Below are 27850 nucleotides of genomic sequence, written 5' to 3'. Positions count from 1 at the left end.
TGTTTTTTTTTGTAAAAAGGGAAGTATGTTTTTAAATTGCTGTCATTGTTGGTCATTTCAAGGGCAGCGGCGGTTTTTTTTTTGTTTAATATTTTTGACGACTGCCGCCGCTATCATTTATTGTTCCTTGATTTTTTCTTTATAAAAATATATGCATACAAGAAAAAGAAAATGTATTTGATATTTTTCGTGAAAAATGAAACAGAAAATAAGCAGCAGTTTGAGCATATTTTCATCTCTTTTGTCCGCCGCCATTTGGGCTTGCCAAAATTATGGAGAGAGAAAACATTTTGGCCACTCCTCTCGCATATATGACTATTTACGGTTCCCATAATAAGGGAGAGAACATGAGTGGCAATCGAAAGATCACTCTCTCCCTTTTAGGCAGCCATTATGGGCATGCGGTAATGTGAGAGAGTGAGCAGGAGAAGCAGTTGTTCATTTTTATTGGCATTTTACGTTGCGCCGACCGAATTCTCTGCTGCTGTCGACAGCGGCTGCGTTCGCCGACGTTAGCTTATTTATGGGCATGCGGTAATGTGAGAGAGTGAGCAGGAGAAGCAGTTGTTCATTTTTTTTGGCATTTAACGTTGCGCCGACCGAATTCTCTGCTGCTGTCGACAGCGGCTGCGTTCGCCGACGTTAGCTTATTTATGGGGAGAGAGTGAGCAAGAGAAGCAGTTGTTCTTGCGCGGTCATTTTAATTGGCATTTAACGTTGCTGTCGACAGCGGCTGCGGCTGCGTTTGCCGACGCTGCTTACTCTCAGCTTATTTGCCTTTTCTGTTGTATTTGTTGTATAAAAATTGCTGGTTTCTTAGAATGTAAATATTTCTGGAGTTGTTTTTTCTCTTCGTTCTTGGAATGCGCTGTTAGAGCGGGGCGACAGCGACAGCGGCAGCGACGCGTCGCCTGTGCAGCTGCACGACGAGCATACGTCGACATATAAATGCGCGCCGCTGACACTGATAGCTCATTTAGCAAAGGAGAGTCGTCCAGTGCAGAGTCATTTTGGTGGACCATGCGCGGACACTTTTTTTTTGCTTTTCTCATGAAATGTTTTTATGTTGTTGATGTTTTTATAATGTCTTTGGTATTATGTGGACATTTTTTTTGTTTTTATAAAAAGGGAAGGATGTTGTTCAGATGTTTTTTATATTAGCGGACATTTTTTTTGGTTTTTTTTTTATAAAAAGGGAAGTATGTTTTTAAATTGTCTTTTATATAATGCAGACATTTTGTTGTTGTTGTTGTTTTTTTTTGTAAAAAGGGAAGTATGTTTTTAAATTGCTGTCATTGTTGGTCATTTCAAGGGCAGCGGCGGTTTTTTTTTTGTTTAATATTTTTGACGACTGCCGCCGCTATCATTTATTGTTCCTTGATTTTTTCTTTATAAAAATATATGCATACAAGAAAAAGAAAATGTATTTGATATTTTTCGTGAAAAATGAAACAGAAAATAAGCAGCAGTTTGAGCATATTTTCATCTCTTTTGTCCGCCGCCATTTGGGCTTGCCAAAATTATGGAGAGAGAAAACATTTTGGCCACTCCTCTCGCATATATGACTATTTACGGTTCCCATAATAAGGGAGAGAACATGAGTGGCAATCGAAAGATCACTCTCTCCCTTTTAGGCAGCCATTATGGGCATGCGGTAATGTGAGAGAGTGAGCAGGAGAAGCAGTTGTTCATTTTTATTGGCATTTTACGTTGCGCCGACCGAATTCTCTGCTGCTGTCGACAGCGGCTGCGTTCGCCGACGTTAGCTTATTTATGGGCATGCGGTAATGTGAGAGAGTGAGCAGGAGAAGCAGTTGTTCATTTTTTTTGGCATTTAACGTTGCGCCGACCGAATTCTCTGCTGCTGTCGACAGCGGCTGCGTTCGCCGACGTTAGCTTATTTATGGGCATGCGGTAATGTGCGAGAGTGAGCAGGAGAAGCAGTTGTTCATTTTTTTTGGCATTTAACGTTGCGCCGACCGAATTCTCTGCTGCTGTTTTTTTACTTTGCATGGTGGAGGGACGGAGCAGAATCAGAAATATTCTGAACCGTTTCCACAATTTATTTGCCTTTGATTACATAGATATGCAATATATAGGTACAAGAATTTACATTTTTGAGTTTAACATTGTGGAGGTGAGTTTTGGAAATGGACAATAATGTTAGTTTTTTACTTTGCATGGTGGAGGGACGGAGCAGAATCAGAAATATTCTGAACCGTTTCCACAATTTATTTGCCTTTGATTACATAGATATGCAATATATAGGTACAAGAATTTACATTTTTGAGTTTAACATTGTGGAGGTGAGTTTTGGAAATGGACAATAATGTTAGTAAAAGGTAAGTATACTAGGTTAGTATTTTCTTTGTACATGGCATGAGTTGGTAACATTAACATATGTATGTTTGTTTGTTTACATATTGAGTTTTGCAAAGCATTTACAAAATTTTAACAATTGTGTTTTTGAATTTAATTTCAGGTACCCCCGCCTGAAGGACGGGAGCGCCGTGTCGCTGGTGGATTCCTGGGTCATCGCCGGAAGAAAAAGGCTGTCTCCCACGCATCCGTCAGTCCTTGGGTAAGTCCGGAGTTCCGCGTCCAGTTCCACTTCGCCTGAAGTGGCTTCTTGGAGCCTCGGGGCCCTGGTTCCGAGGTCGTGGGTCGTCTCAGCAGCACTGGATGGCCTGGTTCCTTGCCGTGGGTTGCCGCCTCCGGCAACCTGAGGGTCGTCGGGGTTGCTGGCGGTGCCTGCGGGTGGGGATACGGCTCCCCACAGTGAGTCATCTGGGTGCCTCTGGGCCGCTGCATTGAGTGGGCGCCGCTGCTGGAGCAGTTGCTTGGAGCCACCAGGCCAGGAATAAATTGTCGTGGTCGTCTCGTCGACAGGATATGAAATACATTCATACAAAATTGGGTGAGTATATAAATATATATAATATTATATGCAGGTGTTTTGCTTGTTTTAATTTTTCGTTCTTTTTTAGCAAGCTGTGTCAGTGCGTAGGAATTTAATCGTCGCATCGTCCAAAGTCGTGGAAAGGATGATTTTAAGATTAGGTAAGTGACTAATATGTATTTAGTTAATTGTTGACTGATTTGAGTTGTATTTTTCCTTATCTTTCAGTCCTCGTCATGGCAGAGAGTGCGTTCAGGGTGAGCTCTTTGCAGGAAACTGTCGCCAGGATGCTGCGACGAATCGAGCAGAGCCCGGTGAGCAGATCGTGCGGTAGGAGCTCAAGTTCAATGTGCGTATTTTAGTTTAATGTGTGTCTGTTAATTTCAGCATTGCGACCTGGGTGTGCCCCTTGCAGGAAGCTGTCGCCAGGATGCTACGACGGATCGAGCAGAGCCCAGCAAGCAGATCGTGCGTAGGTGCTACAATTTCAATATGCAAATTTTGATTTAATGTTGTCTGTTAATTTCAGCTTTGCGTCCTGGGTGTACCCCATGCAGGAAGCTGTCGCCAGGATACTACGACGAATCGAGCAGAGCCCAGCAAGCAGATCGTGCAGTGGGTGCTCCAATTTTAGTGTGAGTATTTTTAATTTAATATTTTTCTTTATTTACAGGTCAACAGGAGCTAGAGATGGTATTGGACTTGGGTAAGTGGCTGTTATTTTTCAATTAATTTGCTACTAATTTGAATATTTTTTTTCTAGGTTTTCAAATATCCGTCCTGTGGCAGGAAGCTCGGCCTAAGTGGGTCCTTTGCAGCATGCAGTCGCCAGGATGCAGCGGTGTGGTCGAGCAGGGCCCGGCGAACACATCTGCAGTAGGAGCTCCACTTTCAGTGTGAGTAGTAAAGTGTCTGCATTTGCATGGCAGTAGTCGTGGGTGCTCCAGTTTAGAGTGAGTATTTTAATTTAATATTTTTCTTTATTTTAGGTCAACAGGAGCTAGAGATGAAATTGGACTTGGGTAAGTGGCTGTTATTTTTAATTAATTTGTTACTAATTTGAGTTTTGCAGCAGGGCGCCCTTTATTTTGCAGGTGTCTTAATTTGGATTTTAATTTATTTTATTTTCTTTTCAGGTAACAGGGCGGGGGGTTGCAGGATGGGTGGCTGCTATTTTGGTGAGTATTTCATTTAATATTTTTCTTTATTTTCAGGTCAACAGGAGCTAGAGGTGATATTAGACTTGGGTAAGTGGCTGTTATTTTTCAATTAATTTGCTACTAATTTGAATATTTTTTTTTCTAGGTTTTCAATATCAGTCCTGTGGCAAGAAACTCGGCCTAAGTGGGTCCTTTGCAATATGTTATCGCCTGGATGCAGCGGTATGATCGAGCAGGGCCCGGCGAACATATCTGCAGCAGGAGCTTCACTTTCAGTGTGAGTAGTAAAATGTCTGCATTTGCATGGCAGTAGCCGTGGGTGCTCCAATTTTAGTGTGAGTATTTTAATTTAATATTTTTCTTTATTTTCAGGTCAACGGGAGCTAGAGATGAATTTGGACTTGGGTAAGTGGCTGTTATTTTTCAATTAATTTGTTATTAATTTAATTATTATTTTTTCTAGATTTTAGATATCCGTCCTGTGGCAGGGAGCTCGGCCTGAGTGGGTCCTTTGCAGCATGTTGTCGCCAGGATGCAGCGGTGTGATCGAGCAGGGCCCGGCGATCACATCTGCAGTAGGAGCTCCACTTTCAGTGTGAGTAGTAAAGTATCTGCAATTTCATGGCAGTAGTCAGAGTTATTTTGTCGTCTCAAGACTCAGCTGCAGGGTTGGTTTAGAACCCTCCGGAGTGTCTTGCGTCGATTTACAGAGAGCCCCCTTAATTTTCCGGCTGTTTTTAATTTGAATTAATTTAAATTTTCCTTTTCTTTTCAGGTCCACAGGAGCGAGGGGTGAGACGCCAGGATGTAATTTAGGAGTCTTACGGCAGGGGTTACAGGTAAGGATTTTGAAGTTTCGGGTGTTCTGAATAATATTTAATTTTTATTTTCTTTGTTTTCAGGTCTATTGGAACGAGTTGGAGGTTGGCTGCTTGATTCACAGCTTCTTTGGCAATGGAGAGGGAAGGGTAAGAATGTTATTTTGTGTGATCTTTGTATCTTTGCTAATTTATTTTATTTGTTTGTTTTAGGTTTACAGGCTGCTGCAGTCTAGATGCCCAATCTTGGAGAAGCAGGGCCGGGCTAGAGCCTTGTCTTTTATGTCTCGGTGTCGAGTGGAAGTGGAGCAGCAGTCTCGATCGTCTGGACAATTTATATTTTAAGTTTTATTTTATAAGTTTTGTATGTTTTATAAGTTTTGTATGTTTTAATATGTGATATACCCTTCCTTTGTCTATGAATTTAATTTGATTAAAGATCTTTGTTAAATAATTATTAATTGTTATTATTTAATTATTAGTGTTTGTTTGGACCTCCAATAGCTTGGTTAGAATGTCCGTCAGTTTGTTTAATTTCGTTTCTAGGTTTTCTACTCGACTTGCTAAATTGGAGTATGAGTTGTCAGCAAGGCTTGCTTGCATAAATGATTGCGCGTCCATGGGGGTGGGGGAGGGGGTGTTTGTAGCTTCTGCTGTGCCTCTGGGTTTTAATAGGGCTCTAGCAGCTAGGCTGGTTGTGGGTGGACTTTTTCGACTGGGGGGTGTTTGTTTTTGTAGGTTCTCTTGGAATTTAGCCAAGTGTCTGCTGGCTGCGTTTTTGTTCCTGTTTGACTGTTGCGGTTTTGAGTTGTCTTTTTTTGACCCTTTGCCGGTGCTTTTTCGCCACCTATTTATCCTTTTTCGTATAGCCGCGTCGTGTGAGGAGGTCCTGGGCTGGAAGGACCTCGCGTCCTTGTTTCTAGCGTCGAAAGGGTTACGCCTTTCTCGTCTTGAGGCTTCCTGGCGTGTAGATGTAGGTGATTTGCTGCTGAAAGCTGTGCTGTAGGGCAGTCTTGGGAAATTTTTTCGAGATGTCGGGACCTGTCGTTCATTTACATTTCTTGCTGCATCCTTGATTGTTCTTATTTTATTGAAATCAATGTTATTTACAGCCAGCTTTCTTTTTTCCGCCTTGTAGGTGGGGCAGCCTTTGTAGGCGCTTATATGTTCGCCTGAACAATTTGCGCATGATGCGGGGGTGGATCTGGGCTTGGTGCATTGGTTGGACAAGTGGTGCCCGGCGCATTTCATGCATCTTGGCGGCTTCATGCAGGAGTTTCTGGCGTGCCTAAAGCCCTGGCAATTGAAGCACTGAACCGGCTCCCTTGTCCTATTTTTGCGCTCCACCTCGATCTTCTGCCCGCCAAGTTGTCTTAACGTGAGGATCTTTTTGTGGCTGCCGTCGATGGTGAAAGAGATCTCCGCCTCGAAGATTTTCATTGGGCCTCCTGTAACTGGGTTTAGCATGTTTTTGGCGAAGATGGTCTGGAAGCCGAGCTTTTGGAGCTCGCCGACTATCCATTGGCAGGGGGTGGAGTGGTGGAGGTGCCTGATGACCACTCTGAAGCCTCTCTCAGACTTAGCCTGATTTGTGTGGGAGGGGATGCCGCTCGAAGTTAGGATATCTTTGATTTTGTTGTGGGCTTCCATGTCTTTGGCTTGAATTCGGATGCCGTTTCCTGTCGTCGATTTAGTTGTAAAGCTGGACACTCCTGCTGTGTAGTTAAGCTTTTCCAGCAACGGCAATATTTCGTTGACATTGTCGACTAGGAGGGGGGGTGGGCGTCTGCTGCGGGGCACTACTTGCCAGGGGGGCAGGCTGTCGGTAGGGCGCTGGGTGGGTGGGGGTATGCTCCCAGCAGGCGCTAGTGGGTTGCAGGTGGGGGCGACCTTATGGCATATGGGTGTGGTGGGTGGGTGTGCAGTTTTGGGTCTAGTTTCCTTGACTATTGTTTTCGCTGTTTTGCTTTTAAGAACGGGTATGGTGAGGGGGGGGGATCTGCTAGCAGACATGGTAGTAGCAGGTCCGCAGGCCCTTTTATTAGGCGTTTTAAAAGTTGAACAGTCGAGGTCCCCGTTTGTCCTTTTCCCGGGAGTTTTCTTCAGAGGTGTTTTGCCGGTGTGTGACATTACACCTTGTTTGGTCCCGGATACGACTTCAGAAAAACTCCTGGGCTGCTCGTCAGTGTTCGTGGGTGTTTGAATAAATAGGCCCCTTCTGGTTGCTGGTCGTTTGGGGGTGCGGGTTGGTGGCTGATTTTCAGCCGTAGGCGTGGGGTTAATTTTGTGCTTTGAGTTAATGTTAAGTTTAGAGTTAACCTGGGCCGAGTGGGTGGGAGGAAGCCTTTTTGGGGGGGGGGAAACTGCTGCCTTCCCGGAAGTTTCAGCAGGCTGTGTGGGTTTCTTTTTTATAGTAGGTTTAGATATGTCCGGTTTGGGATTTGAGTTCAGCAAATAATAGTTGCGAGTTTGTTGGATATCCCCTTGATTTATGTCGCTGCATTTATCTGTGTTTGTATGTGGGGAGATTTTTTTCCCGGTGTCAGTTGCATTTGCTTTATTATTGTGTGAGACTGTGTATTTAAGAGAGGGAAAAATAGAGCGGCTGCCTGGGTTTGAGTTGGTAGCCTTGTTTGTGTGTATGTGTGGGTGAGAGAGGGGAGAGGTGTCGTGGGCACCGATCTTGGTGGAGGTGCTGAGATTTTTCTCCATGCTGTTTTCTCTTTGTGGCAGTGTGGGGAAAATCTCCAAAGCGTTGTCATTGGAGTTGCCTTTGTCGTCTGCGTCCGTATTCGTTGCTGCGGCTGTGTTAGTGTGTGGGGCAATTTCTGTTTGATTCTCTCTTTGGGCATCTTCTACGGCAGTGGGAACAGTAGCCTTAGTGTGGGTTACTGTGGAGAGATCGTTCCCCATGCCTGTGTGAAGAGGGGAAAGCAAAGAGACGCCACCTTTGGCGCCAATGGTGTCTGCATTGGTATTGGTGTGCGAGAGGGGGTTTGCTTGGGCATTCTGGGTGTTCTCACTCTCTTTCCCCTTATGTGTAGGGGAATTGGCAGATTTTATGGCAGTTTTGGGAGGGTATATTACGTTTTTAATTATATTTTTCCCTGACCGCGCGATCAATCTGTCTAGTAGAGAATTGCTGACGCTTACTACAGAGTCGTCTGACATGGACGAGATAATTGAGATGATCTCGTCGTCAGACAAATGGTCAGGAAGTGTGAAATTTGACATGGTTTTTCTTTTTTTTTTTTTAAATTTTAAAATTTTAAAAATCGATACATGTAGGTATAAATACCCTGGCTTTTAATTTGTTGCGGATTCTCAAGTTGTGTCGTCTCCGTTTTTATTCGCCTCCCTGTTTTCTCCTTGATTTGGCTGCTGGCAGTTTTCCTCTCTCTCCAGTTTATAGCACCTCTTCTCCTTTTGGTTGTTGCTGCAGCTTTCTTTGGTGGTGTGGGTGATGCCGAGTTTTCGCGGTTTTAGTTCTTTTGCGTGTGAGTGTCTTTTATTTATGTTTAATTTAATTTTATTATGTTTAATTTATTTATGTTTGATTCTTCACTTTAGATACATTCGCTTTGTGAATAGCCATGGCAGTTCTCAGCTTTTTTATAGCACCTTTGCACCTTATAGTTATGCTGCAGCTTTCTTTGTATGTATGTGTGATGCCGAGGTTTCGCGGTTTGTTTCCTTTGCGTTGAGTGTTTGTTCAATTGTTTAAATGATTCTCCGATTAGTATATGTAAGCTTTGTGATTTGCAAGACTGTTCTTCACTTTTATATTTATTTATTTAATTTATTTAATCCACTTGTTAATTTAATTATTTATTAATTTATTTATTAATAAATTTATTTATTTATTTATTTATATTTTATTTATTTATTTATATTTTATTTATTTAAATTTAATCAACTTAGTTAACTTTTTACTTTGCATGGTGGAGGTTTATACTTTGCATGGTGGAGGGACGGAGCAGAATCAGAAATATTCTGAACCGTTTCCACAATTTATTTGCCTTTGATTACATAGATATGCAATATATAGGTACAAGAATTTACATTTTTGAGTTTAACATTGTGGAGGTGAGTTTTGGAAATGGACAATAATGTTAGTAAAAGGTAAGTATACTAGGTTAGTATTTTCTTTGTACATGGCATGAGTTGGTAACATTAACATATGTATGTTTGTTTGTTTACATATTGAGTTTTGCAAAGCATTTACAAAATTTTAACAATTGTGTTTTTGAATTTAATTTCAGGTACCCCCGCCTGAAGGACGGGAGCGCCGTGTCGCTGGTGGATTCCTGGGTCATCGCCGGAAGAAAAAGGCTGTCTCCCACGCATCCGTCAGTCCTTGGGTAAGTCCGGAGTTCCGCGTCCAGTTCCACTTCGCCTGAAGTGGCTTCTTGGAGCCTCGGGGCCCTGGTTCCGAGGTCGTGGGTCGTCTCAGCAGCACTGGATGGCCTGGTTCCTTGCCGTGGGTTGCCGCCTCCGGCAACCTGAGGGTCGTCGGGGTTGCTGGCGGTGCCTGCGGGTGGGGATACGGCTCCCCACAGTGAGTCATCTGGGTGCCTCTGGGCCGCTGCATTGAGTGGGCGCCGCTGCTGGAGCAGTTGCTTGGAGCCACCAGGCCAGGAATAAATTGTCGTGGTCGTCTCGTCGACAGGATATGAAATACATTCATACAAAATTGGGTGAGTATATAAATATATATAATATTATATGCAGGTGTTTTGCTTGTTTTAATTTTTCGTTCTTTTTTAGCAAGCTGTGTCAGTGCGTAGGAATTTAATCGTCGCATCGTCCAAAGTCGTGGAAAGGATGATTTTAAGATTAGGTAAGTGACTAATATGTATTTAGTTAATTGTTGACTGATTTGAGTTGTATTTTTCCTTATCTTTCAGTCCTCGTCATGGCAGAGAGTGCGTTCAGGGTGAGCTCTTTGCAGGAAACTGTCGCCAGGATGCTGCGACGAATCGAGCAGAGCCCGGTGAGCAGATCGTGCGGTAGGAGCTCAAGTTCAATGTGCGTATTTTAGTTTAATGTGTGTCTGTTAATTTCAGCATTGCGACCTGGGTGTGCCCCTTGCAGGAAGCTGTCGCCAGGATGCTACGACGGATCGAGCAGAGCCCAGCAAGCAGATCGTGCGTAGGTGCTACAATTTCAATATGCAAATTTTGATTTAATGTTGTCTGTTAATTTCAGCTTTGCGTCCTGGGTGTACCCCATGCAGGAAGCTGTCGCCAGGATACTACGACGAATCGAGCAGAGCCCAGCAAGCAGATCGTGCAGTGGGTGCTCCAATTTTAGTGTGAGTATTTTTAATTTAATATTTTTCTTTATTTACAGGTCAACAGGAGCTAGAGATGGTATTGGACTTGGGTAAGTGGCTGTTATTTTTCAATTAATTTGCTACTAATTTGAATATTTTTTTTCTAGGTTTTCAAATATCCGTCCTGTGGCAGGAAGCTCGGCCTAAGTGGGTCCTTTGCAGCATGCAGTCGCCAGGATGCAGCGGTGTGGTCGAGCAGGGCCCGGCGAACACATCTGCAGTAGGAGCTCCACTTTCAGTGTGAGTAGTAAAGTGTCTGCATTTGCATGGCAGTAGTCGTGGGTGCTCCAGTTTAGAGTGAGTATTTTAATTTAATATTTTTCTTTATTTTAGGTCAACAGGAGCTAGAGATGAAATTGGACTTGGGTAAGTGGCTGTTATTTTTAATTAATTTGTTACTAATTTGAGTTTTGCAGCAGGGCGCCCTTTATTTTGCAGGTGTCTTAATTTGGATTTTAATTTATTTTATTTTCTTTTCAGGTAACAGGGCGGGGGGTTGCAGGATGGGTGGCTGCTATTTTGGTGAGTATTTCATTTAATATTTTTCTTTATTTTCAGGTCAACAGGAGCTAGAGGTGATATTAGACTTGGGTAAGTGGCTGTTATTTTTCAATTAATTTGCTACTAATTTGAATATTTTTTTTTCTAGGTTTTCAATATCAGTCCTGTGGCAAGAAACTCGGCCTAAGTGGGTCCTTTGCAATATGTTATCGCCTGGATGCAGCGGTATGATCGAGCAGGGCCCGGCGAACATATCTGCAGCAGGAGCTTCACTTTCAGTGTGAGTAGTAAAATGTCTGCATTTGCATGGCAGTAGCCGTGGGTGCTCCAATTTTAGTGTGAGTATTTTAATTTAATATTTTTCTTTATTTTCAGGTCAACGGGAGCTAGAGATGAATTTGGACTTGGGTAAGTGGCTGTTATTTTTCAATTAATTTGTTATTAATTTAATTATTATTTTTTCTAGATTTTAGATATCCGTCCTGTGGCAGGGAGCTCGGCCTGAGTGGGTCCTTTGCAGCATGTTGTCGCCAGGATGCAGCGGTGTGATCGAGCAGGGCCCGGCGATCACATCTGCAGTAGGAGCTCCACTTTCAGTGTGAGTAGTAAAGTATCTGCAATTTCATGGCAGTAGTCAGAGTTATTTTGTCGTCTCAAGACTCAGCTGCAGGGTTGGTTTAGAACCCTCCGGAGTGTCTTGCGTCGATTTACAGAGAGCCCCCTTAATTTTCCGGCTGTTTTTAATTTGAATTAATTTAAATTTTCCTTTTCTTTTCAGGTCCACAGGAGCGAGGGGTGAGACGCCAGGATGTAATTTAGGAGTCTTACGGCAGGGGTTACAGGTAAGGATTTTGAAGTTTCGGGTGTTCTGAATAATATTTAATTTTTATTTTCTTTGTTTTCAGGTCTATTGGAACGAGTTGGAGGTTGGCTGCTTGATTCACAGCTTCTTTGGCAATGGAGAGGGAAGGGTAAGAATGTTATTTTGTGTGATCTTTGTATCTTTGCTAATTTATTTTATTTGTTTGTTTTAGGTTTACAGGCTGCTGCAGTCTAGATGCCCAATCTTGGAGAAGCAGGGCCGGGCTAGAGCCTTGTCTTTTATGTCTCGGTGTCGAGTGGAAGTGGAGCAGCAGTCTCGATCGTCTGGACAATTTATATTTTAAGTTTTATTTTATAAGTTTTGTATGTTTTATAAGTTTTGTATGTTTTAATATGTGATATACCCTTCCTTTGTCTATGAATTTAATTTGATTAAAGATCTTTGTTAAATAATTATTAATTGTTATTATTTAATTATTAGTGTTTGTTTGGACCTCCAATAGCTTGGTTAGAATGTCCGTCAGTTTGTTTAATTTCGTTTCTAGGTTTTCTACTCGACTTGCTAAATTGGAGTATGAGTTGTCAGCAAGGCTTGCTTGCATAAATGATTGCGCGTCCATGGGGGTGGGGGAGGGGGTGTTTGTAGCTTCTGCTGTGCCTCTGGGTTTTAATAGGGCTCTAGCAGCTAGGCTGGTTGTGGGTGGACTTTTTCGACTGGGGGGTGTTTGTTTTTGTAGGTTCTCTTGGAATTTAGCCAAGTGTCTGCTGGCTGCGTTTTTGTTCCTGTTTGACTGTTGCGGTTTTGAGTTGTCTTTTTTTGACCCTTTGCCGGTGCTTTTTCGCCACCTATTTATCCTTTTTCGTATAGCCGCGTCGTGTGAGGAGGTCCTGGGCTGGAAGGACCTCGCGTCCTTGTTTCTAGCGTCGAAAGGGTTACGCCTTTCTCGTCTTGAGGCTTCCTGGCGTGTAGATGTAGGTGATTTGCTGCTGAAAGCTGTGCTGTAGGGCAGTCTTGGGAAATTTTTTCGAGATGTCGGGACCTGTCGTTCATTTACATTTCTTGCTGCATCCTTGATTGTTCTTATTTTATTGAAATCAATGTTATTTACAGCCAGCTTTCTTTTTTCCGCCTTGTAGGTGGGGCAGCCTTTGTAGGCGCTTATATGTTCGCCTGAACAATTTGCGCATGATGCGGGGGTGGATCTGGGCTTGGTGCATTGGTTGGACAAGTGGTGCCCGGCGCATTTCATGCATCTTGGCGGCTTCATGCAGGAGTTTCTGGCGTGCCTAAAGCCCTGGCAATTGAAGCACTGAACCGGCTCCCTTGTCCTATTTTTGCGCTCCACCTCGATCTTCTGCCCGCCAAGTTGTCTTAACGTGAGGATCTTTTTGTGGCTGCCGTCGATGGTGAAAGAGATCTCCGCCTCGAAGATTTTCATTGGGCCTCCTGTAACTGGGTTTAGCATGTTTTTGGCGAAGATGGTCTGGAAGCCGAGCTTTTGGAGCTCGCCGACTATCCATTGGCAGGGGGTGGAGTGGTGGAGGTGCCTGATGACCACTCTGAAGCCTCTCTCAGACTTAGCCTGATTTGTGTGGGAGGGGATGCCGCTCGAAGTTAGGATATCTTTGATTTTGTTGTGGGCTTCCATGTCTTTGGCTTGAATTCGGATGCCGTTTCCTGTCGTCGATTTAGTTGTAAAGCTGGACACTCCTGCTGTGTAGTTAAGCTTTTCCAGCAACGGCAATATTTCGTTGACATTGTCGACTAGGAGGGGGGGTGGGCGTCTGCTGCGGGGCACTACTTGCCAGGGGGGCAGGCTGTCGGTAGGGCGCTGGGTGGGTGGGGGTATGCTCCCAGCAGGCGCTAGTGGGTTGCAGGTGGGGGCGACCTTATGGCATATGGGTGTGGTGGGTGGGTGTGCAGTTTTGGGTCTAGTTTCCTTGACTATTGTTTTCGCTGTTTTGCTTTTAAGAACGGGTATGGTGAGGGGGGGGGATCTGCTAGCAGACATGGTAGTAGCAGGTCCGCAGGCCCTTTTATTAGGCGTTTTAAAAGTTGAACAGTCGAGGTCCCCGTTTGTCCTTTTCCCGGGAGTTTTCTTCAGAGGTGTTTTGCCGGTGTGTGACATTACACCTTGTTTGGTCCCGGATACGACTTCAGAAAAACTCCTGGGCTGCTCGTCAGTGTTCGTGGGTGTTTGAATAAATAGGCCCCTTCTGGTTGCTGGTCGTTTGGGGGTGCGGGTTGGTGGCTGATTTTCAGCCGTAGGCGTGGGGTTAATTTTGTGCTTTGAGTTAATGTTAAGTTTAGAGTTAACCTGGGCCGAGTGGGTGGGAGGAAGCCTTTTTGGGGGGGGGGAAACTGCTGCCTTCCCGGAAGTTTCAGCAGGCTGTGTGGGTTTCTTTTTTATAGTAGGTTTAGATATGTCCGGTTTGGGATTTGAGTTCAGCAAATAATAGTTGCGAGTTTGTTGGATATCCCCTTGATTTATGTCGCTGCATTTATCTGTGTTTGTATGTGGGGAGATTTTTTTCCCGGTGTCAGTTGCATTTGCTTTATTATTGTGTGAGACTGTGTATTTAAGAGAGGGAAAAATAGAGCGGCTGCCTGGGTTTGAGTTGGTAGCCTTGTTTGTGTGTATGTGTGGGTGAGAGAGGGGAGAGGTGTCGTGGGCACCGATCTTGGTGGAGGTGCTGAGATTTTTCTCCATGCTGTTTTCTCTTTGTGGCAGTGTGGGGAAAATCTCCAAAGCGTTGTCATTGGAGTTGCCTTTGTCGTCTGCGTCCGTATTCGTTGCTGCGGCTGTGTTAGTGTGTGGGGCAATTTCTGTTTGATTCTCTCTTTGGGCATCTTCTACGGCAGTGGGAACAGTAGCCTTAGTGTGGGTTACTGTGGAGAGATCGTTCCCCATGCCTGTGTGAAGAGGGGAAAGCAAAGAGACGCCACCTTTGGCGCCAATGGTGTCTGCATTGGTATTGGTGTGCGAGAGGGGGTTTGCTTGGGCATTCTGGGTGTTCTCACTCTCTTTCCCCTTATGTGTAGGGGAATTGGCAGATTTTATGGCAGTTTTGGGAGGGTATATTACGTTTTTAATTATATTTTTCCCTGACCGCGCGATCAATCTGTCTAGTAGAGAATTGCTGACGCTTACTACAGAGTCGTCTGACATGGACGAGATAATTGAGATGATCTCGTCGTCAGACAAATGGTCAGGAAGTGTGAAATTTGACATGGTTTTTCTTTTTTTTTTTTTAAATTTTAAAATTTTAAAAATCGATACATGTAGGTATAAATACCCTGGCTTTTAATTTGTTGCGGATTCTCAAGTTGTGTCGTCTCCGTTTTTATTCGCCTCCCTGTTTTCTCCTTGATTTGGCTGCTGGCAGTTTTCCTCTCTCTCCAGTTTATAGCACCTCTTCTCCTTTTGGTTGTTGCTGCAGCTTTCTTTGGTGGTGTGGGTGATGCCGAGTTTTCGCGGTTTTAGTTCTTTTGCGTGTGAGTGTCTTTTATTTATGTTTAATTTAATTTTATTATGTTTAATTTATTTATGTTTGATTCTTCACTTTAGATACATTCGCTTTGTGAATAGCCATGGCAGTTCTCAGCTTTTTTATAGCACCTTTGCACCTTATAGTTATGCTGCAGCTTTCTTTGTATGTATGTGTGATGCCGAGGTTTCGCGGTTTGTTTCCTTTGCGTTGAGTGTTTGTTCAATTGTTTAAATGATTCTCCGATTAGTATATGTAAGCTTTGTGATTTGCAAGACTGTTCTTCACTTTTATATTTATTTATTTAATTTATTTAATCCACTTGTTAATTTAATTATTTATTAATTTATTTATTAATAAATTTATTTATTTATTTATTTATATTTTATTTATTTATTTATATTTTATTTATTTAAATTTAATCAACTTAGTTAACTTTTTACTTTGCATGGTGGAGGTTTTTTTTACTTTGCATGGTGGAGGGACGGAGCAGAATCCTTTTTTTTTTTTACTTTGCATGGTGGAGGGACGGAGCAGAATCAGAAATATTCTGAACCGTTTCCACAATTTATTTGCCTTTGATTACATAGATATGCAATATATAGGTACAAGAATTTACATTTTTGAGTTTAACATTGTGGAGGTGAGTTTTGGAAATGGACAATAATGTTAGTAAAAGGTAAGTATACTAGGTTAGTATTTTCTTTGTACATTGGCGTGAGTAGGTAACATTAACATATGTTTGTTTGTTTGTTTACATTTTGAGTTGTGCAAAGTGTTTGCAAAGATTTAACAATTGTATTTTTACTTTATAATTTCAGGTACCCCCGCCTGAAGGACGGGAGCGCCGTGTCGCTGGTGGATTCCTGGGTCATCGCCGGAAGAAAAACAGCTGCTTCCTACGCATCCGTCAGTCCTTGGGTGAGTCCGGGGTTCCGCGTCCAGTTCCACTTCGCCTGAAGTGGCTTCTTGGAGCCTCGGGGCCCTGGTTCCGAGGTCGTGGGTCGTCTCAGCAGCGCTGGATGGCCCGGTTCCTTGCCATGGGTTGCCGCCTCCGGCAAACTGAGGGTCATCGGTGTTTCTGGCGGTTCATGTGGGTGGGGATACGTCTCCCCACAGTGAGTCATCTGGGTGCCTCTGGGCCGCTGCCTTGAGTGGGCGCCGCTGCTGGAGCAGTTACTTGGAGCCACCAGGCCAGGAATAAATTGTCGTGGCCGTCTCGTCGACAGGATATGAAATGCATTCATACAAAATTGGGTGAGTAAATAAATATATATAATATTATATGCAGGTGTTTTGCTTGTTTAATTTTTCGTTCTTTTTTAGCAAGCTGTGTCAGTGCGTAGGAATGTAGTCGTCGCATCGTCCAAAGTCGTGGAAAGGATGATATTAAGATTAAGTAAGTGACTAATGTGTATTTAATTTGTTTGTTGACTGATTTGATTTGTTTTTCCTTATCTTTCAGTCCTCGTCATGGCAGAGAGTGCGTTCAGGGTGAGCTCTTTGCAGGAGACTGTCGCCAGGATGCTGCGACGAGTCGAGCAGAGCCCGGTGAGCAGATCGTGCGGTAGGAGCTCAAGTTCAATGTGCGTATTTTAGTTTAATGTGTGTCTGTTAATTTCAGCATTGCGTCCTGGGTGTGCCCCTTGCAGGAAGCTGTCGCCAGGATGCTACGACGGATCGAGCAGAGCCCAGCAAGCAGATCGTGCGTAGGTGCTACAATTTCAATATGCAAATTTTGATTTAATGTTGTCTGTTAATTTCAGCTTTGCGTCCTGGGTGTACCCCCTGCAGGAAGCTGTCGCCAGGATGCTACGACGAATCGAGCAGAGCCCAGCAATCAGATCGTGCCGTGGGTGCTCCAATTTTAGTGTGAGTATTTTTAATTTAATATTTTTCTTTATTTACAGGTCAACAGGAGCTAGAGATGGTATTGGACTTGGGTAAGTGGCTGTTATTTTTCAATTAATTTGCTACTAATTTGAATATTTTTTTTCTAGGTTTTCAATATAAGTCCTGTGGCAAGAAACTCGGCCTAAGTGGGTCCTTTGCAATATGTTATCGCCAGGATGCAGCGGTATGATCGAGCAGGGCCCGGCGAACATATCTGCAGCAGGAGCTCCACTTTCAGTGTGAGTAGTAAACTTTCTGCTTTTACATGGCAGTAGTCGTGGGTGCTCCAATTTTAGTGTGAGTGTTTTAATTTAATATTTTTCTTTATTTTCAGGTCAACAGGAGCTAGAGATGATATTGGACTTGGGTAAGTGGCTGTTATTTTTCAATTAATTTGCTACTAATTTGAATATTTTTTTTTCTAGGTTTTCAAATATCCGTCCTGTGGCAGGAAGCTCGGCCTAAGTGGATCCTTTGCAGCATGCAGTCGCCAGGATGCAGCGGTGTGATCGAGCAGGGCCCGGCGAACACATCTGCAGTGGAAGCTCTACTTTCAGTGTGAGTAGTAAAATGTCTGCATTTGCATGGCAGTAGCCGTGGGTGCTCCAATTTTAGTGTGTGCATTTTAATTTAATATTTTTCTTTATTTTCAGGTCAACGGGAGCTAGAGATGAATTTGGACTTGGGTAAGTGGCTGTTATTTTTCAATTAATTTGTTACTAATTTAATTATTATTTTTTCTAGATTTTAGATATCCGTCCTGTGGCAGGGAGCTCGGCCTGAGTGGGTCCTTTGCAGCATGTTGTCGCCAGGATGCAGCGGTGTGATCGAGCAGGGCCCGGCGAACACATCTGCAGTAGGAGCTCCACTTTCAGTGTGAGTAGTAAAGTATCTGCAATTACATGGCAGTAGTCAGAGTTATTTTGTCGTCTCAAGACTCAGCTGCAGGGTTGGTTTAGAACCCTCCGGAGTGTCTTGCGTCGATTTACAGAAGAGCCCCCTTAATTTTCCGGCTGTTTTTAATTTGGATTAATTTAAATTTTCTTTTCTTTTCAGGTCCACAGGAGCGAGGTGTGAGACGCCAGGATGTAATTTAGGAGTCTTACGGCAGGGGTTACAGGTAAGGATTTTGAAGTTTCGGGTGTTCTGAATAATATTTAATTTTTATTTTCTTTGTTTTCAGGTCTATTGGAACGAGTTGGAGGTTGGCTGCTTGATTCACAGCTTCTTTGGCAATGGAGAGGGAAGGGTAAGAATGTTATTTTGTGTGATCTTTGTATCTTTGCTAATTTATTTTATTTGTTTGTTTTAGGTTTACAGGCTGCTGCAGTCTAGATGCCCAATCTTGGAGAAGCAGGGCCGGGCTAGAGCCTTGTCTTTTATGTCTCGGTGTCGAGTGGAAGTGGAGCAGCAGTCTCGATCGTCTGGACAATTTATATTTTAAGTTTTATTTTATAAGTTTTGTATATTTTATGAGTTTTGTATGTTTTAATATGTGATATACCCTTCCTTTGTCTATGAATTTAATTTGATTAAAGATCTGTGTTAAATAATTATTAATTGTTATTATTTAATTATTAGTGTTTGTTTGGACCTCCAATAATTTGGTTAGAATGTCCGTCAGTTTGTTTAATTTCGTTTCTAGGTTTTCTACTCGACATGCTAAATTGGAGTATGAGTTGTCAGCAAGGCTTGCTTGCATATATGATTGCGCGTCCATGGGGGTGGGGGAGGGGGTGTTTGTAGCTTCTGCTGTGCCTCTGGGTTTTAATAGGGCTCTAGCAGCTAGGCTGGTTGTGGGTGGCCTTTTTCGACTGGGGGGTGTTTGTTTTTGTAAGTTCTCTTGGAATTTAGCCAAGTGTCTGCTGGCTGCGTTTTTGTTCCTGTTTGACTGTTGCGGTTTTGAGTTGTCTTTTTTTGACCCTTTGCCGGTGCTTTTTCGCCACCTATTTATCCTTTTTCGTATAGCCGCGTCGTGTGAGGAGGTCCTGGGCTGGAAGGACCTCGCGTCCTTGTTTCTAGCGTCGAAAGGGTTACTCCTTTCTCGACTTGAGGCTTCCTGGCGTGTAAATGTAGGTGATTTGCTGCTGAAATCTGTGCTGTAGGGCAGTCTTGGGAAATTTTTTCGAGATGTCGGGACCTGTCGTTCATTTACATTTCTTGCTGCATCCTTGATTGTTCTTATTTTATTGAAATCAATGTTATTTACAGCCAGCTTTCTTTTTTCCGCCTTGTAGGTGGGGCAGCCTTTGTAGGCGCTTATATGTTCGCCTGAACAATTTGCGCATGATGCGGGGGTGGATCTGGGCTTGGTGCATTGATTGGACAAATGGTGCCCGGCGCATTTCATGCATCTTGGCGGCTTCATGCAGGAGTTTCTGGCGTGCCTGAAACCCTGGCAATTGAAGCACTGAACCGGCTCCCTTGTCCTATTTTTGCGCTCGACCTCGATCTTCTGCCCGCCGAGTTGTCTTAACGTGAGGATCTTTTTGTGGCTGCCGTCGATGGTGAAAGAGATCTCCGCCTCGAAGATTTTCATTGGGCCTCCTGTAGCTGGGTTTAGCATGTTTTTGGCGAAGATGGTCTGGAAGCCGAGCTTTTGGAGCTCGCCGACTATCCATTGGCAGGGGGTGGAGTGGTGGAGGTGCCTGATGACCACTCTGAAGCCTCTCTCAGACTTAGCCTGATTTGTGTGGGAGGGGATGCCGCTCGATGTTAGGATATCTTTAATTTTGTTGTGGGCTTCCATGTCTTTGGCTTGAATTCGGATGCCGTTTCCTGTCGTCGATTTAGTTGTGAAGCTGGACACTCCTGCTGTGTAGTTAAGTTTTTCCAGCAACGGCAATATTTCGTTGACATTGTCAACTAGGAGGGGGGGTGGGCGTCTGCTGCGGGGCACTACTTGCCAGGGGGGCAGGCTGTCGGTAGGGCGCTGGGTGGGTGGGGGTATGCTCCCAACAGGCGCTTGTGGGTTGCAGGTGGGGGCGACCTTTTGGCGTATGGGTGCGGTGGGTGGGTGTGCAGTTTTGGGTCTAGTTTCCTTGACTATTGTTTTCGCTGTTTTGCTTTTAAAAACGGGTGTGGTGAGGGGGGGGGATCTGCTAGCAGACATGGTAGTAGCAGGTCCGCGGGCCCTTTTATTAGGCGTTTTAAAAGCTGAACAGTCGAGGTCCCCGTTTGTCCTTTTCCCGGGAGTTTTCTTCAGAGGTGTTTTGCCGGTGTGTGGCATTACACCTTGTTTGGTACCGGATACGACTTCAGAAAAACTCCTGGGCTGCTCGTCAGTGTTCGTGGGTGTTTGAATAAATAGGCCCCTTCTGGTTGCTGGTCGTTTGGGGGTGCGGGTTGGTGGCTGATTTTCAGCCGTAGGCGTGGGGTTAATTTTGGGCTTTGAGTTAATGTTAAGTTTAGAGTTAACCTGGGCCGAGTGGGTAGGAGGAAGCCTTTTTTGGGGGGGGGAAACTGCTGCTTTCCCGGAAATTTCAGCAGGCTGTGTGGGTTTCTTTTTTAGAGTAGGTTTAGATAGGTCCGGTTTGGGATTTGAATTCAGCAAATAATAGTTACGAGTTTGTTGGATATCCCCTTGATTAGTGTCGCTGCATTTATCTGTGTTTGTATGTGGGGAGATTTTTTTCCCGATGTCAGTTTCATTTGCTTTATTATTGTGTGAGTCCGTGTATTTAAGAGAGGGAAAAATAGAGCGGCTGCCTGGGTTTGAGTTGGTAGCCTTGTTTGTGTGTATGTGTGAGTGAGAGAGGGGAGAAGTGTCGTGGGCACCGATCTTGGTGGAGGTGCTGAGGTTATTCTCCAAGCTGTTTTCTCTTTGTGGCAGTGTGGGGAAAATCTCCAAAGCGTTGTCATTGGAGTTGCCTTTGTCGTCTGCGTCCGTATTCGTTGCTGCGGCTGTGTTAGTGTGTGGGGCAATTTCTGTTTGATTCTCTCTTCGAGAATCATCCACGGCAGTGGGAACAGTAGCCTTAGTATGGGTTACTGTGGAGAGATCGTTCCCCATGCCTGTGTGAAGAGGGGAAAGCAAAGAGACGCCACCTTTGGCGCCAATGGTGTCTGCATTGGTATTGGTGTGCGAGAGGGGGTTTGCTTGGGCATTCTGGGTGTTCTCACTCTCTTTCCCCTTATGTGTAGGGGAATTGGCAGTTTTTATGGCAGTTTTGGGAGGGTATATTACGTTTTTAATTATATTTTTCCCTGACCGCGCGATCAATCTGTCTAGTAGAGAATTGCTGACGCTTACTACAGAGTCGTCTGACATGGACGAGATGATTGAGATGATCTCGTCGTCAGATAAATGGTCAGGAAGTGTGAAATTTGACATGGTTTTTCTTTTTTTTTAAATTTTTAAAATTTTAAGGTCGATACGTATAGGTATAAATACCCTGGCTTTTAATTTGTAGCGGGTCCTCAAGTTGTGTCGTCTCCGTTTTTTAATCGCCTCCCTGTCTCCTATTTGATTTGGCTGTGGCGAAATTCCTCTCTCTCCAGTTTATAGCACCGCTTCTCCTTTTAATTGTTGCTGCAGCTTTCTTTGGTGGTGTGGGTGATGCCGAGTTTTCGCGGTTTAAGTTCTTTTGCGTGTGAGTGTCTTTTATTTATGTTTAATTGTTACTTCACTTTAGTTGCATTTGCTTTGTATGTTGCCTTGGCTGTTCTCAACTTTTTTATAGCACCTCTTTTCCTTTTAATTATGCTGCAGCTTTCTTTTGTTTGTGTGGATGATGCCGAGATTTCGCGGTTTTATTTCTTTTGCGTTAGATTGTCTGTTTTAATTGTTTAAATGATTCTCCGGTTAGTATATGTAAACTTTGTGATTTGCTTAGACTGTTTTTCAATTTTATTTTTATTTATTTAATTTATTTAATTTATTTGTTTATTTAATTATTTATTAATTTATTTATTAATAAATTTATTTATTTATTTATTTATAATTTATTTATTTATATTTAATTAACTTATTTACTTTGCATGGTTTTACTTTGCATGGTGGAGGGACGGAGCAGAATCAGAAATATTCTGAACCGTTTCCACAATTTATTTGCCTTTGATTACATAGATATGCAATATATAGGTACAAGAATTTACATTTTTGAGTTTAACATTGTGGAGGTGAGTTTTGGAAATGGACAATAATGTTAGTAAAAGGTAAGTATACTAGGTTAGTATTTTCTTTGTACATTGGCGTGAGTAGGTAACATTAACATATGTTTGTTTGTTTGTTTACATTTTGAGTTGTGCAAAGTGTTTGCAAAGATTTAACAATTGTATTTTTACTTTATAATTTCAGGTACCCCCGCCTGAAGGACGGGAGCGCCGTGTCGCTGGTGGATTCCTGGGTCATCGCCGGAAGAAAAACAGCTGCTTCCTACGCATCCGTCAGTCCTTGGGTGAGTCCGGGGTTCCGCGTCCAGTTCCACTTCGCCTGAAGTGGCTTCTTGGAGCCTCGGGGCCCTGGTTCCGAGGTCGTGGGTCGTCTCAGCAGCGCTGGATGGCCCGGTTCCTTGCCATGGGTTGCCGCCTCCGGCAAACTGAGGGTCATCGGTGTTTCTGGCGGTTCATGTGGGTGGGGATACGTCTCCCCACAGTGAGTCATCTGGGTGCCTCTGGGCCGCTGCCTTGAGTGGGCGCCGCTGCTGGAGCAGTTACTTGGAGCCACCAGGCCAGGAATAAATTGTCGTGGCCGTCTCGTCGACAGGATATGAAATGCATTCATACAAAATTGGGTGAGTAAATAAATATATATAATATTATATGCAGGTGTTTTGCTTGTTTAATTTTTCGTTCTTTTTTAGCAAGCTGTGTCAGTGCGTAGGAATGTAGTCGTCGCATCGTCCAAAGTCGTGGAAAGGATGATATTAAGATTAAGTAAGTGACTAATGTGTATTTAATTTGTTTGTTGACTGATTTGATTTGTTTTTCCTTATCTTTCAGTCCTCGTCATGGCAGAGAGTGCGTTCAGGGTGAGCTCTTTGCAGGAGACTGTCGCCAGGATGCTGCGACGAGTCGAGCAGAGCCCGGTGAGCAGATCGTGCGGTAGGAGCTCAAGTTCAATGTGCGTATTTTAGTTTAATGTGTGTCTGTTAATTTCAGCATTGCGTCCTGGGTGTGCCCCTTGCAGGAAGCTGTCGCCAGGATGCTACGACGGATCGAGCAGAGCCCAGCAAGCAGATCGTGCGTAGGTGCTACAATTTCAATATGCAAATTTTGATTTAATGTTGTCTGTTAATTTCAGCTTTGCGTCCTGGGTGTACCCCCTGCAGGAAGCTGTCGCCAGGATGCTACGACGAATCGAGCAGAGCCCAGCAATCAGATCGTGCCGTGGGTGCTCCAATTTTAGTGTGAGTATTTTTAATTTAATATTTTTCTTTATTTACAGGTCAACAGGAGCTAGAGATGGTATTGGACTTGGGTAAGTGGCTGTTATTTTTCAATTAATTTGCTACTAATTTGAATATTTTTTTTCTAGGTTTTCAATATAAGTCCTGTGGCAAGAAACTCGGCCTAAGTGGGTCCTTTGCAATATGTTATCGCCAGGATGCAGCGGTATGATCGAGCAGGGCCCGGCGAACATATCTGCAGCAGGAGCTCCACTTTCAGTGTGAGTAGTAAACTTTCTGCTTTTACATGGCAGTAGTCGTGGGTGCTCCAATTTTAGTGTGAGTGTTTTAATTTAATATTTTTCTTTATTTTCAGGTCAACAGGAGCTAGAGATGATATTGGACTTGGGTAAGTGGCTGTTATTTTTCAATTAATTTGCTACTAATTTGAATATTTTTTTTTCTAGGTTTTCAAATATCCGTCCTGTGGCAGGAAGCTCGGCCTAAGTGGATCCTTTGCAGCATGCAGTCGCCAGGATGCAGCGGTGTGATCGAGCAGGGCCCGGCGAACACATCTGCAGTGGAAGCTCTACTTTCAGTGTGAGTAGTAAAATGTCTGCATTTGCATGGCAGTAGCCGTGGGTGCTCCAATTTTAGTGTGTGCATTTTAATTTAATATTTTTCTTTATTTTCAGGTCAACGGGAGCTAGAGATGAATTTGGACTTGGGTAAGTGGCTGTTATTTTTCAATTAATTTGTTACTAATTTAATTATTATTTTTTCTAGATTTTAGATATCCGTCCTGTGGCAGGGAGCTCGGCCTGAGTGGGTCCTTTGCAGCATGTTGTCGCCAGGATGCAGCGGTGTGATCGAGCAGGGCCCGGCGAACACATCTGCAGTAGGAGCTCCACTTTCAGTGTGAGTAGTAAAGTATCTGCAATTACATGGCAGTAGTCAGAGTTATTTTGTCGTCTCAAGACTCAGCTGCAGGGTTGGTTTAGAACCCTCCGGAGTGTCTTGCGTCGATTTACAGAAGAGCCCCCTTAATTTTCCGGCTGTTTTTAATTTGGATTAATTTAAATTTTCTTTTCTTTTCAGGTCCACAGGAGCGAGGTGTGAGACGCCAGGATGTAATTTAGGAGTCTTACGGCAGGGGTTACAGGTAAGGATTTTGAAGTTTCGGGTGTTCTGAATAATATTTAATTTTTATTTTCTTTGTTTTCAGGTCTATTGGAACGAGTTGGAGGTTGGCTGCTTGATTCACAGCTTCTTTGGCAATGGAGAGGGAAGGGTAAGAATGTTATTTTGTGTGATCTTTGTATCTTTGCTAATTTATTTTATTTGTTTGTTTTAGGTTTACAGGCTGCTGCAGTCTAGATGCCCAATCTTGGAGAAGCAGGGCCGGGCTAGAGCCTTGTCTTTTATGTCTCGGTGTCGAGTGGAAGTGGAGCAGCAGTCTCGATCGTCTGGACAATTTATATTTTAAGTTTTATTTTATAAGTTTTGTATATTTTATGAGTTTTGTATGTTTTAATATGTGATATACCCTTCCTTTGTCTATGAATTTAATTTGATTAAAGATCTGTGTTAAATAATTATTAATTGTTATTATTTAATTATTAGTGTTTGTTTGGACCTCCAATAATTTGGTTAGAATGTCCGTCAGTTTGTTTAATTTCGTTTCTAGGTTTTCTACTCGACATGCTAAATTGGAGTATGAGTTGTCAGCAAGGCTTGCTTGCATATATGATTGCGCGTCCATGGGGGTGGGGGAGGGGGTGTTTGTAGCTTCTGCTGTGCCTCTGGGTTTTAATAGGGCTCTAGCAGCTAGGCTGGTTGTGGGTGGCCTTTTTCGACTGGGGGGTGTTTGTTTTTGTAAGTTCTCTTGGAATTTAGCCAAGTGTCTGCTGGCTGCGTTTTTGTTCCTGTTTGACTGTTGCGGTTTTGAGTTGTCTTTTTTTGACCCTTTGCCGGTGCTTTTTCGCCACCTATTTATCCTTTTTCGTATAGCCGCGTCGTGTGAGGAGGTCCTGGGCTGGAAGGACCTCGCGTCCTTGTTTCTAGCGTCGAAAGGGTTACTCCTTTCTCGACTTGAGGCTTCCTGGCGTGTAAATGTAGGTGATTTGCTGCTGAAATCTGTGCTGTAGGGCAGTCTTGGGAAATTTTTTCGAGATGTCGGGACCTGTCGTTCATTTACATTTCTTGCTGCATCCTTGATTGTTCTTATTTTATTGAAATCAATGTTATTTACAGCCAGCTTTCTTTTTTCCGCCTTGTAGGTGGGGCAGCCTTTGTAGGCGCTTATATGTTCGCCTGAACAATTTGCGCATGATGCGGGGGTGGATCTGGGCTTGGTGCATTGATTGGACAAATGGTGCCCGGCGCATTTCATGCATCTTGGCGGCTTCATGCAGGAGTTTCTGGCGTGCCTGAAACCCTGGCAATTGAAGCACTGAACCGGCTCCCTTGTCCTATTTTTGCGCTCGACCTCGATCTTCTGCCCGCCGAGTTGTCTTAACGTGAGGATCTTTTTGTGGCTGCCGTCGATGGTGAAAGAGATCTCCGCCTCGAAGATTTTCATTGGGCCTCCTGTAGCTGGGTTTAGCATGTTTTTGGCGAAGATGGTCTGGAAGCCGAGCTTTTGGAGCTCGCCGACTATCCATTGGCAGGGGGTGGAGTGGTGGAGGTGCCTGATGACCACTCTGAAGCCTCTCTCAGACTTAGCCTGATTTGTGTGGGAGGGGATGCCGCTCGATGTTAGGATATCTTTAATTTTGTTGTGGGCTTCCATGTCTTTGGCTTGAATTCGGATGCCGTTTCCTGTCGTCGATTTAGTTGTGAAGCTGGACACTCCTGCTGTGTAGTTAAGTTTTTCCAGCAACGGCAATATTTCGTTGACATTGTCAACTAGGAGGGGGGGTGGGCGTCTGCTGCGGGGCACTACTTGCCAGGGGGGCAGGCTGTCGGTAGGGCGCTGGGTGGGTGGGGGTATGCTCCCAACAGGCGCTTGTGGGTTGCAGGTGGGGGCGACCTTTTGGCGTATGGGTGCGGTGGGTGGGTGTGCAGTTTTGGGTCTAGTTTCCTTGACTATTGTTTTCGCTGTTTTGCTTTTAAAAACGGGTGTGGTGAGGGGGGGGGATCTGCTAGCAGACATGGTAGTAGCAGGTCCGCGGGCCCTTTTATTAGGCGTTTTAAAAGCTGAACAGTCGAGGTCCCCGTTTGTCCTTTTCCCGGGAGTTTTCTTCAGAGGTGTTTTGCCGGTGTGTGGCATTACACCTTGTTTGGTACCGGATACGACTTCAGAAAAACTCCTGGGCTGCTCGTCAGTGTTCGTGGGTGTTTGAATAAATAGGCCCCTTCTGGTTGCTGGTCGTTTGGGGGTGCGGGTTGGTGGCTGATTTTCAGCCGTAGGCGTGGGGTTAATTTTGGGCTTTGAGTTAATGTTAAGTTTAGAGTTAACCTGGGCCGAGTGGGTAGGAGGAAGCCTTTTTTGGGGGGGGGAAACTGCTGCTTTCCCGGAAATTTCAGCAGGCTGTGTGGGTTTCTTTTTTAGAGTAGGTTTAGATAGGTCCGGTTTGGGATTTGAATTCAGCAAATAATAGTTACGAGTTTGTTGGATATCCCCTTGATTAGTGTCGCTGCATTTATCTGTGTTTGTATGTGGGGAGATTTTTTTCCCGATGTCAGTTTCATTTGCTTTATTATTGTGTGAGTCCGTGTATTTAAGAGAGGGAAAAATAGAGCGGCTGCCTGGGTTTGAGTTGGTAGCCTTGTTTGTGTGTATGTGTGAGTGAGAGAGGGGAGAAGTGTCGTGGGCACCGATCTTGGTGGAGGTGCTGAGGTTATTCTCCAAGCTGTTTTCTCTTTGTGGCAGTGTGGGGAAAATCTCCAAAGCGTTGTCATTGGAGTTGCCTTTGTCGTCTGCGTCCGTATTCGTTGCTGCGGCTGTGTTAGTGTGTGGGGCAATTTCTGTTTGATTCTCTCTTCGAGAATCATCCACGGCAGTGGGAACAGTAGCCTTAGTATGGGTTACTGTGGAGAGATCGTTCCCCATGCCTGTGTGAAGAGGGGAAAGCAAAGAGACGCCACCTTTGGCGCCAATGGTGTCTGCATTGGTATTGGTGTGCGAGAGGGGGTTTGCTTGGGCATTCTGGGTGTTCTCACTCTCTTTCCCCTTATGTGTAGGGGAATTGGCAGTTTTTATGGCAGTTTTGGGAGGGTATATTACGTTTTTAATTATATTTTTCCCTGACCGCGCGATCAATCTGTCTAGTAGAGAATTGCTGACGCTTACTACAGAGTCGTCTGACATGGACGAGATGATTGAGATGATCTCGTCGTCAGATAAATGGTCAGGAAGTGTGAAATTTGACATGGTTTTTCTTTTTTTTTAAATTTTTAAAATTTTAAGGTCGATACGTATAGGTATAAATACCCTGGCTTTTAATTTGTAGCGGGTCCTCAAGTTGTGTCGTCTCCGTTTTTTAATCGCCTCCCTGTCTCCTATTTGATTTGGCTGTGGCGAAATTCCTCTCTCTCCAGTTTATAGCACCGCTTCTCCTTTTAATTGTTGCTGCAGCTTTCTTTGGTGGTGTGGGTGTTTT

The 27850-nt window shown here is 44.0% G+C and overlaps 6 protein-coding genes across 14 annotated transcripts; all 6 read left to right on the top strand.

Annotated features, from left to right (window-relative positions):
• The first annotated feature begins 3300 nt into the window (after nt 1-3300).
• Nucleotides 3301-5222, top strand: LOC113564051. Its single transcript, XM_026978381.1, has 7 exons — nt 3301-3367; nt 3429-3514; nt 3573-3605; nt 3663-3795; nt 4835-4898; nt 4962-5027; nt 5091-5222. Exons 1-7 carry the CDS (start codon nt 3330-3332, stop codon nt 5220-5222), a joined length of 552 nt encoding a protein of 183 aa, XP_026834182.1. The 5' UTR covers nt 3301-3329.
• A 4735-nt stretch (nt 5223-9957) lies between these two features.
• LOC113564050 lies at nt 9958-11879 on the top strand. Its single transcript, XM_026978379.1, has 7 exons — nt 9958-10024; nt 10086-10171; nt 10230-10262; nt 10320-10452; nt 11492-11555; nt 11619-11684; nt 11748-11879. Exons 1-7 carry the CDS (start codon nt 9987-9989, stop codon nt 11877-11879), a joined length of 552 nt encoding a protein of 183 aa, XP_026834180.1. The 5' UTR covers nt 9958-9986.
• Nucleotides 11880-16355: 4476 nt separating this feature from the next.
• Nucleotides 16356-17699, top strand: LOC26526114. 5 transcript variants are annotated; one of them, XM_026979444.1, is made up of 8 exons: nt 16356-16423; nt 16490-16591; nt 16649-16733; nt 16791-16876; nt 16935-16967; nt 17343-17475; nt 17571-17603; nt 17662-17699. In XM_026979444.1, exons 1-8 carry the CDS (start codon nt 16408-16410, stop codon nt 17666-17668), a joined length of 495 nt encoding a protein of 164 aa, XP_026835245.1. In that variant the 5' UTR covers nt 16356-16407; the 3' UTR covers nt 17669-17699. The 5 variants fall into 5 exon arrangements, with proteins under 5 accessions (XP_026835245.1, XP_026835246.1, XP_026835248.1 ...); XM_026979445.1 differs by lacking the exons at nt 17343-17475; nt 17571-17603; nt 17662-17699 and adding an exon at nt 17025-17153; XM_026979447.1 differs by lacking the exons at nt 17343-17475; nt 17571-17603; nt 17662-17699 and adding an exon at nt 17025-17064 and having other exon boundaries at nt 16649-16729.
• LOC113564049 lies at nt 17698-18361 on the top strand. Its single transcript, XM_026978375.1, has 4 exons — nt 17698-17793; nt 17974-18037; nt 18101-18166; nt 18230-18361. Exons 1-4 carry the CDS (start codon nt 17717-17719, stop codon nt 18359-18361), a joined length of 339 nt encoding a protein of 112 aa, XP_026834176.1. The 5' UTR covers nt 17698-17716.
• A 4365-nt stretch (nt 18362-22726) lies between these two features.
• Nucleotides 22727-24070, top strand: LOC113564134. 5 transcript variants are annotated; one of them, XM_026979439.1, is made up of 8 exons: nt 22727-22794; nt 22861-22962; nt 23020-23104; nt 23162-23247; nt 23306-23338; nt 23714-23846; nt 23942-23974; nt 24033-24070. In XM_026979439.1, the coding sequence occupies exons 1-8, from the start codon at nt 22779-22781 to the stop codon at nt 24037-24039; spliced, it is 495 nt and encodes a 164-aa protein (XP_026835240.1). In that variant the 5' UTR covers nt 22727-22778; the 3' UTR covers nt 24040-24070. The 5 variants fall into 5 exon arrangements, with proteins under 5 accessions (XP_026835240.1, XP_026835241.1, XP_026835243.1 ...); XM_026979440.1 differs by lacking the exons at nt 23714-23846; nt 23942-23974; nt 24033-24070 and adding an exon at nt 23396-23524; XM_026979442.1 differs by lacking the exons at nt 23714-23846; nt 23942-23974; nt 24033-24070 and adding an exon at nt 23396-23435 and having other exon boundaries at nt 23020-23100.
• On the top strand, nt 24069-24732 carry LOC113564048. Its single transcript, XM_026978373.1, has 4 exons — nt 24069-24164; nt 24345-24408; nt 24472-24537; nt 24601-24732. Exons 1-4 carry the CDS (start codon nt 24088-24090, stop codon nt 24730-24732), a joined length of 339 nt encoding a protein of 112 aa, XP_026834174.1. The 5' UTR covers nt 24069-24087.
• The last annotated feature ends 3118 nt before the right edge of the window (nt 24733-27850 follow it).

Source organism: Drosophila erecta, unplaced genomic scaffold, assembly GCF_003286155.1.
Source record: "Drosophila erecta strain 14021-0224.00,06,07 unplaced genomic scaffold, DereRS2 tig00000055-arrow-pilon, whole genome shotgun sequence".
Taxonomy (NCBI): Eukaryota; Metazoa; Arthropoda; class Insecta; order Diptera; family Drosophilidae; genus Drosophila; species Drosophila erecta.
This window is presented reverse-complemented; position numbering and strand designations above follow the sequence as displayed.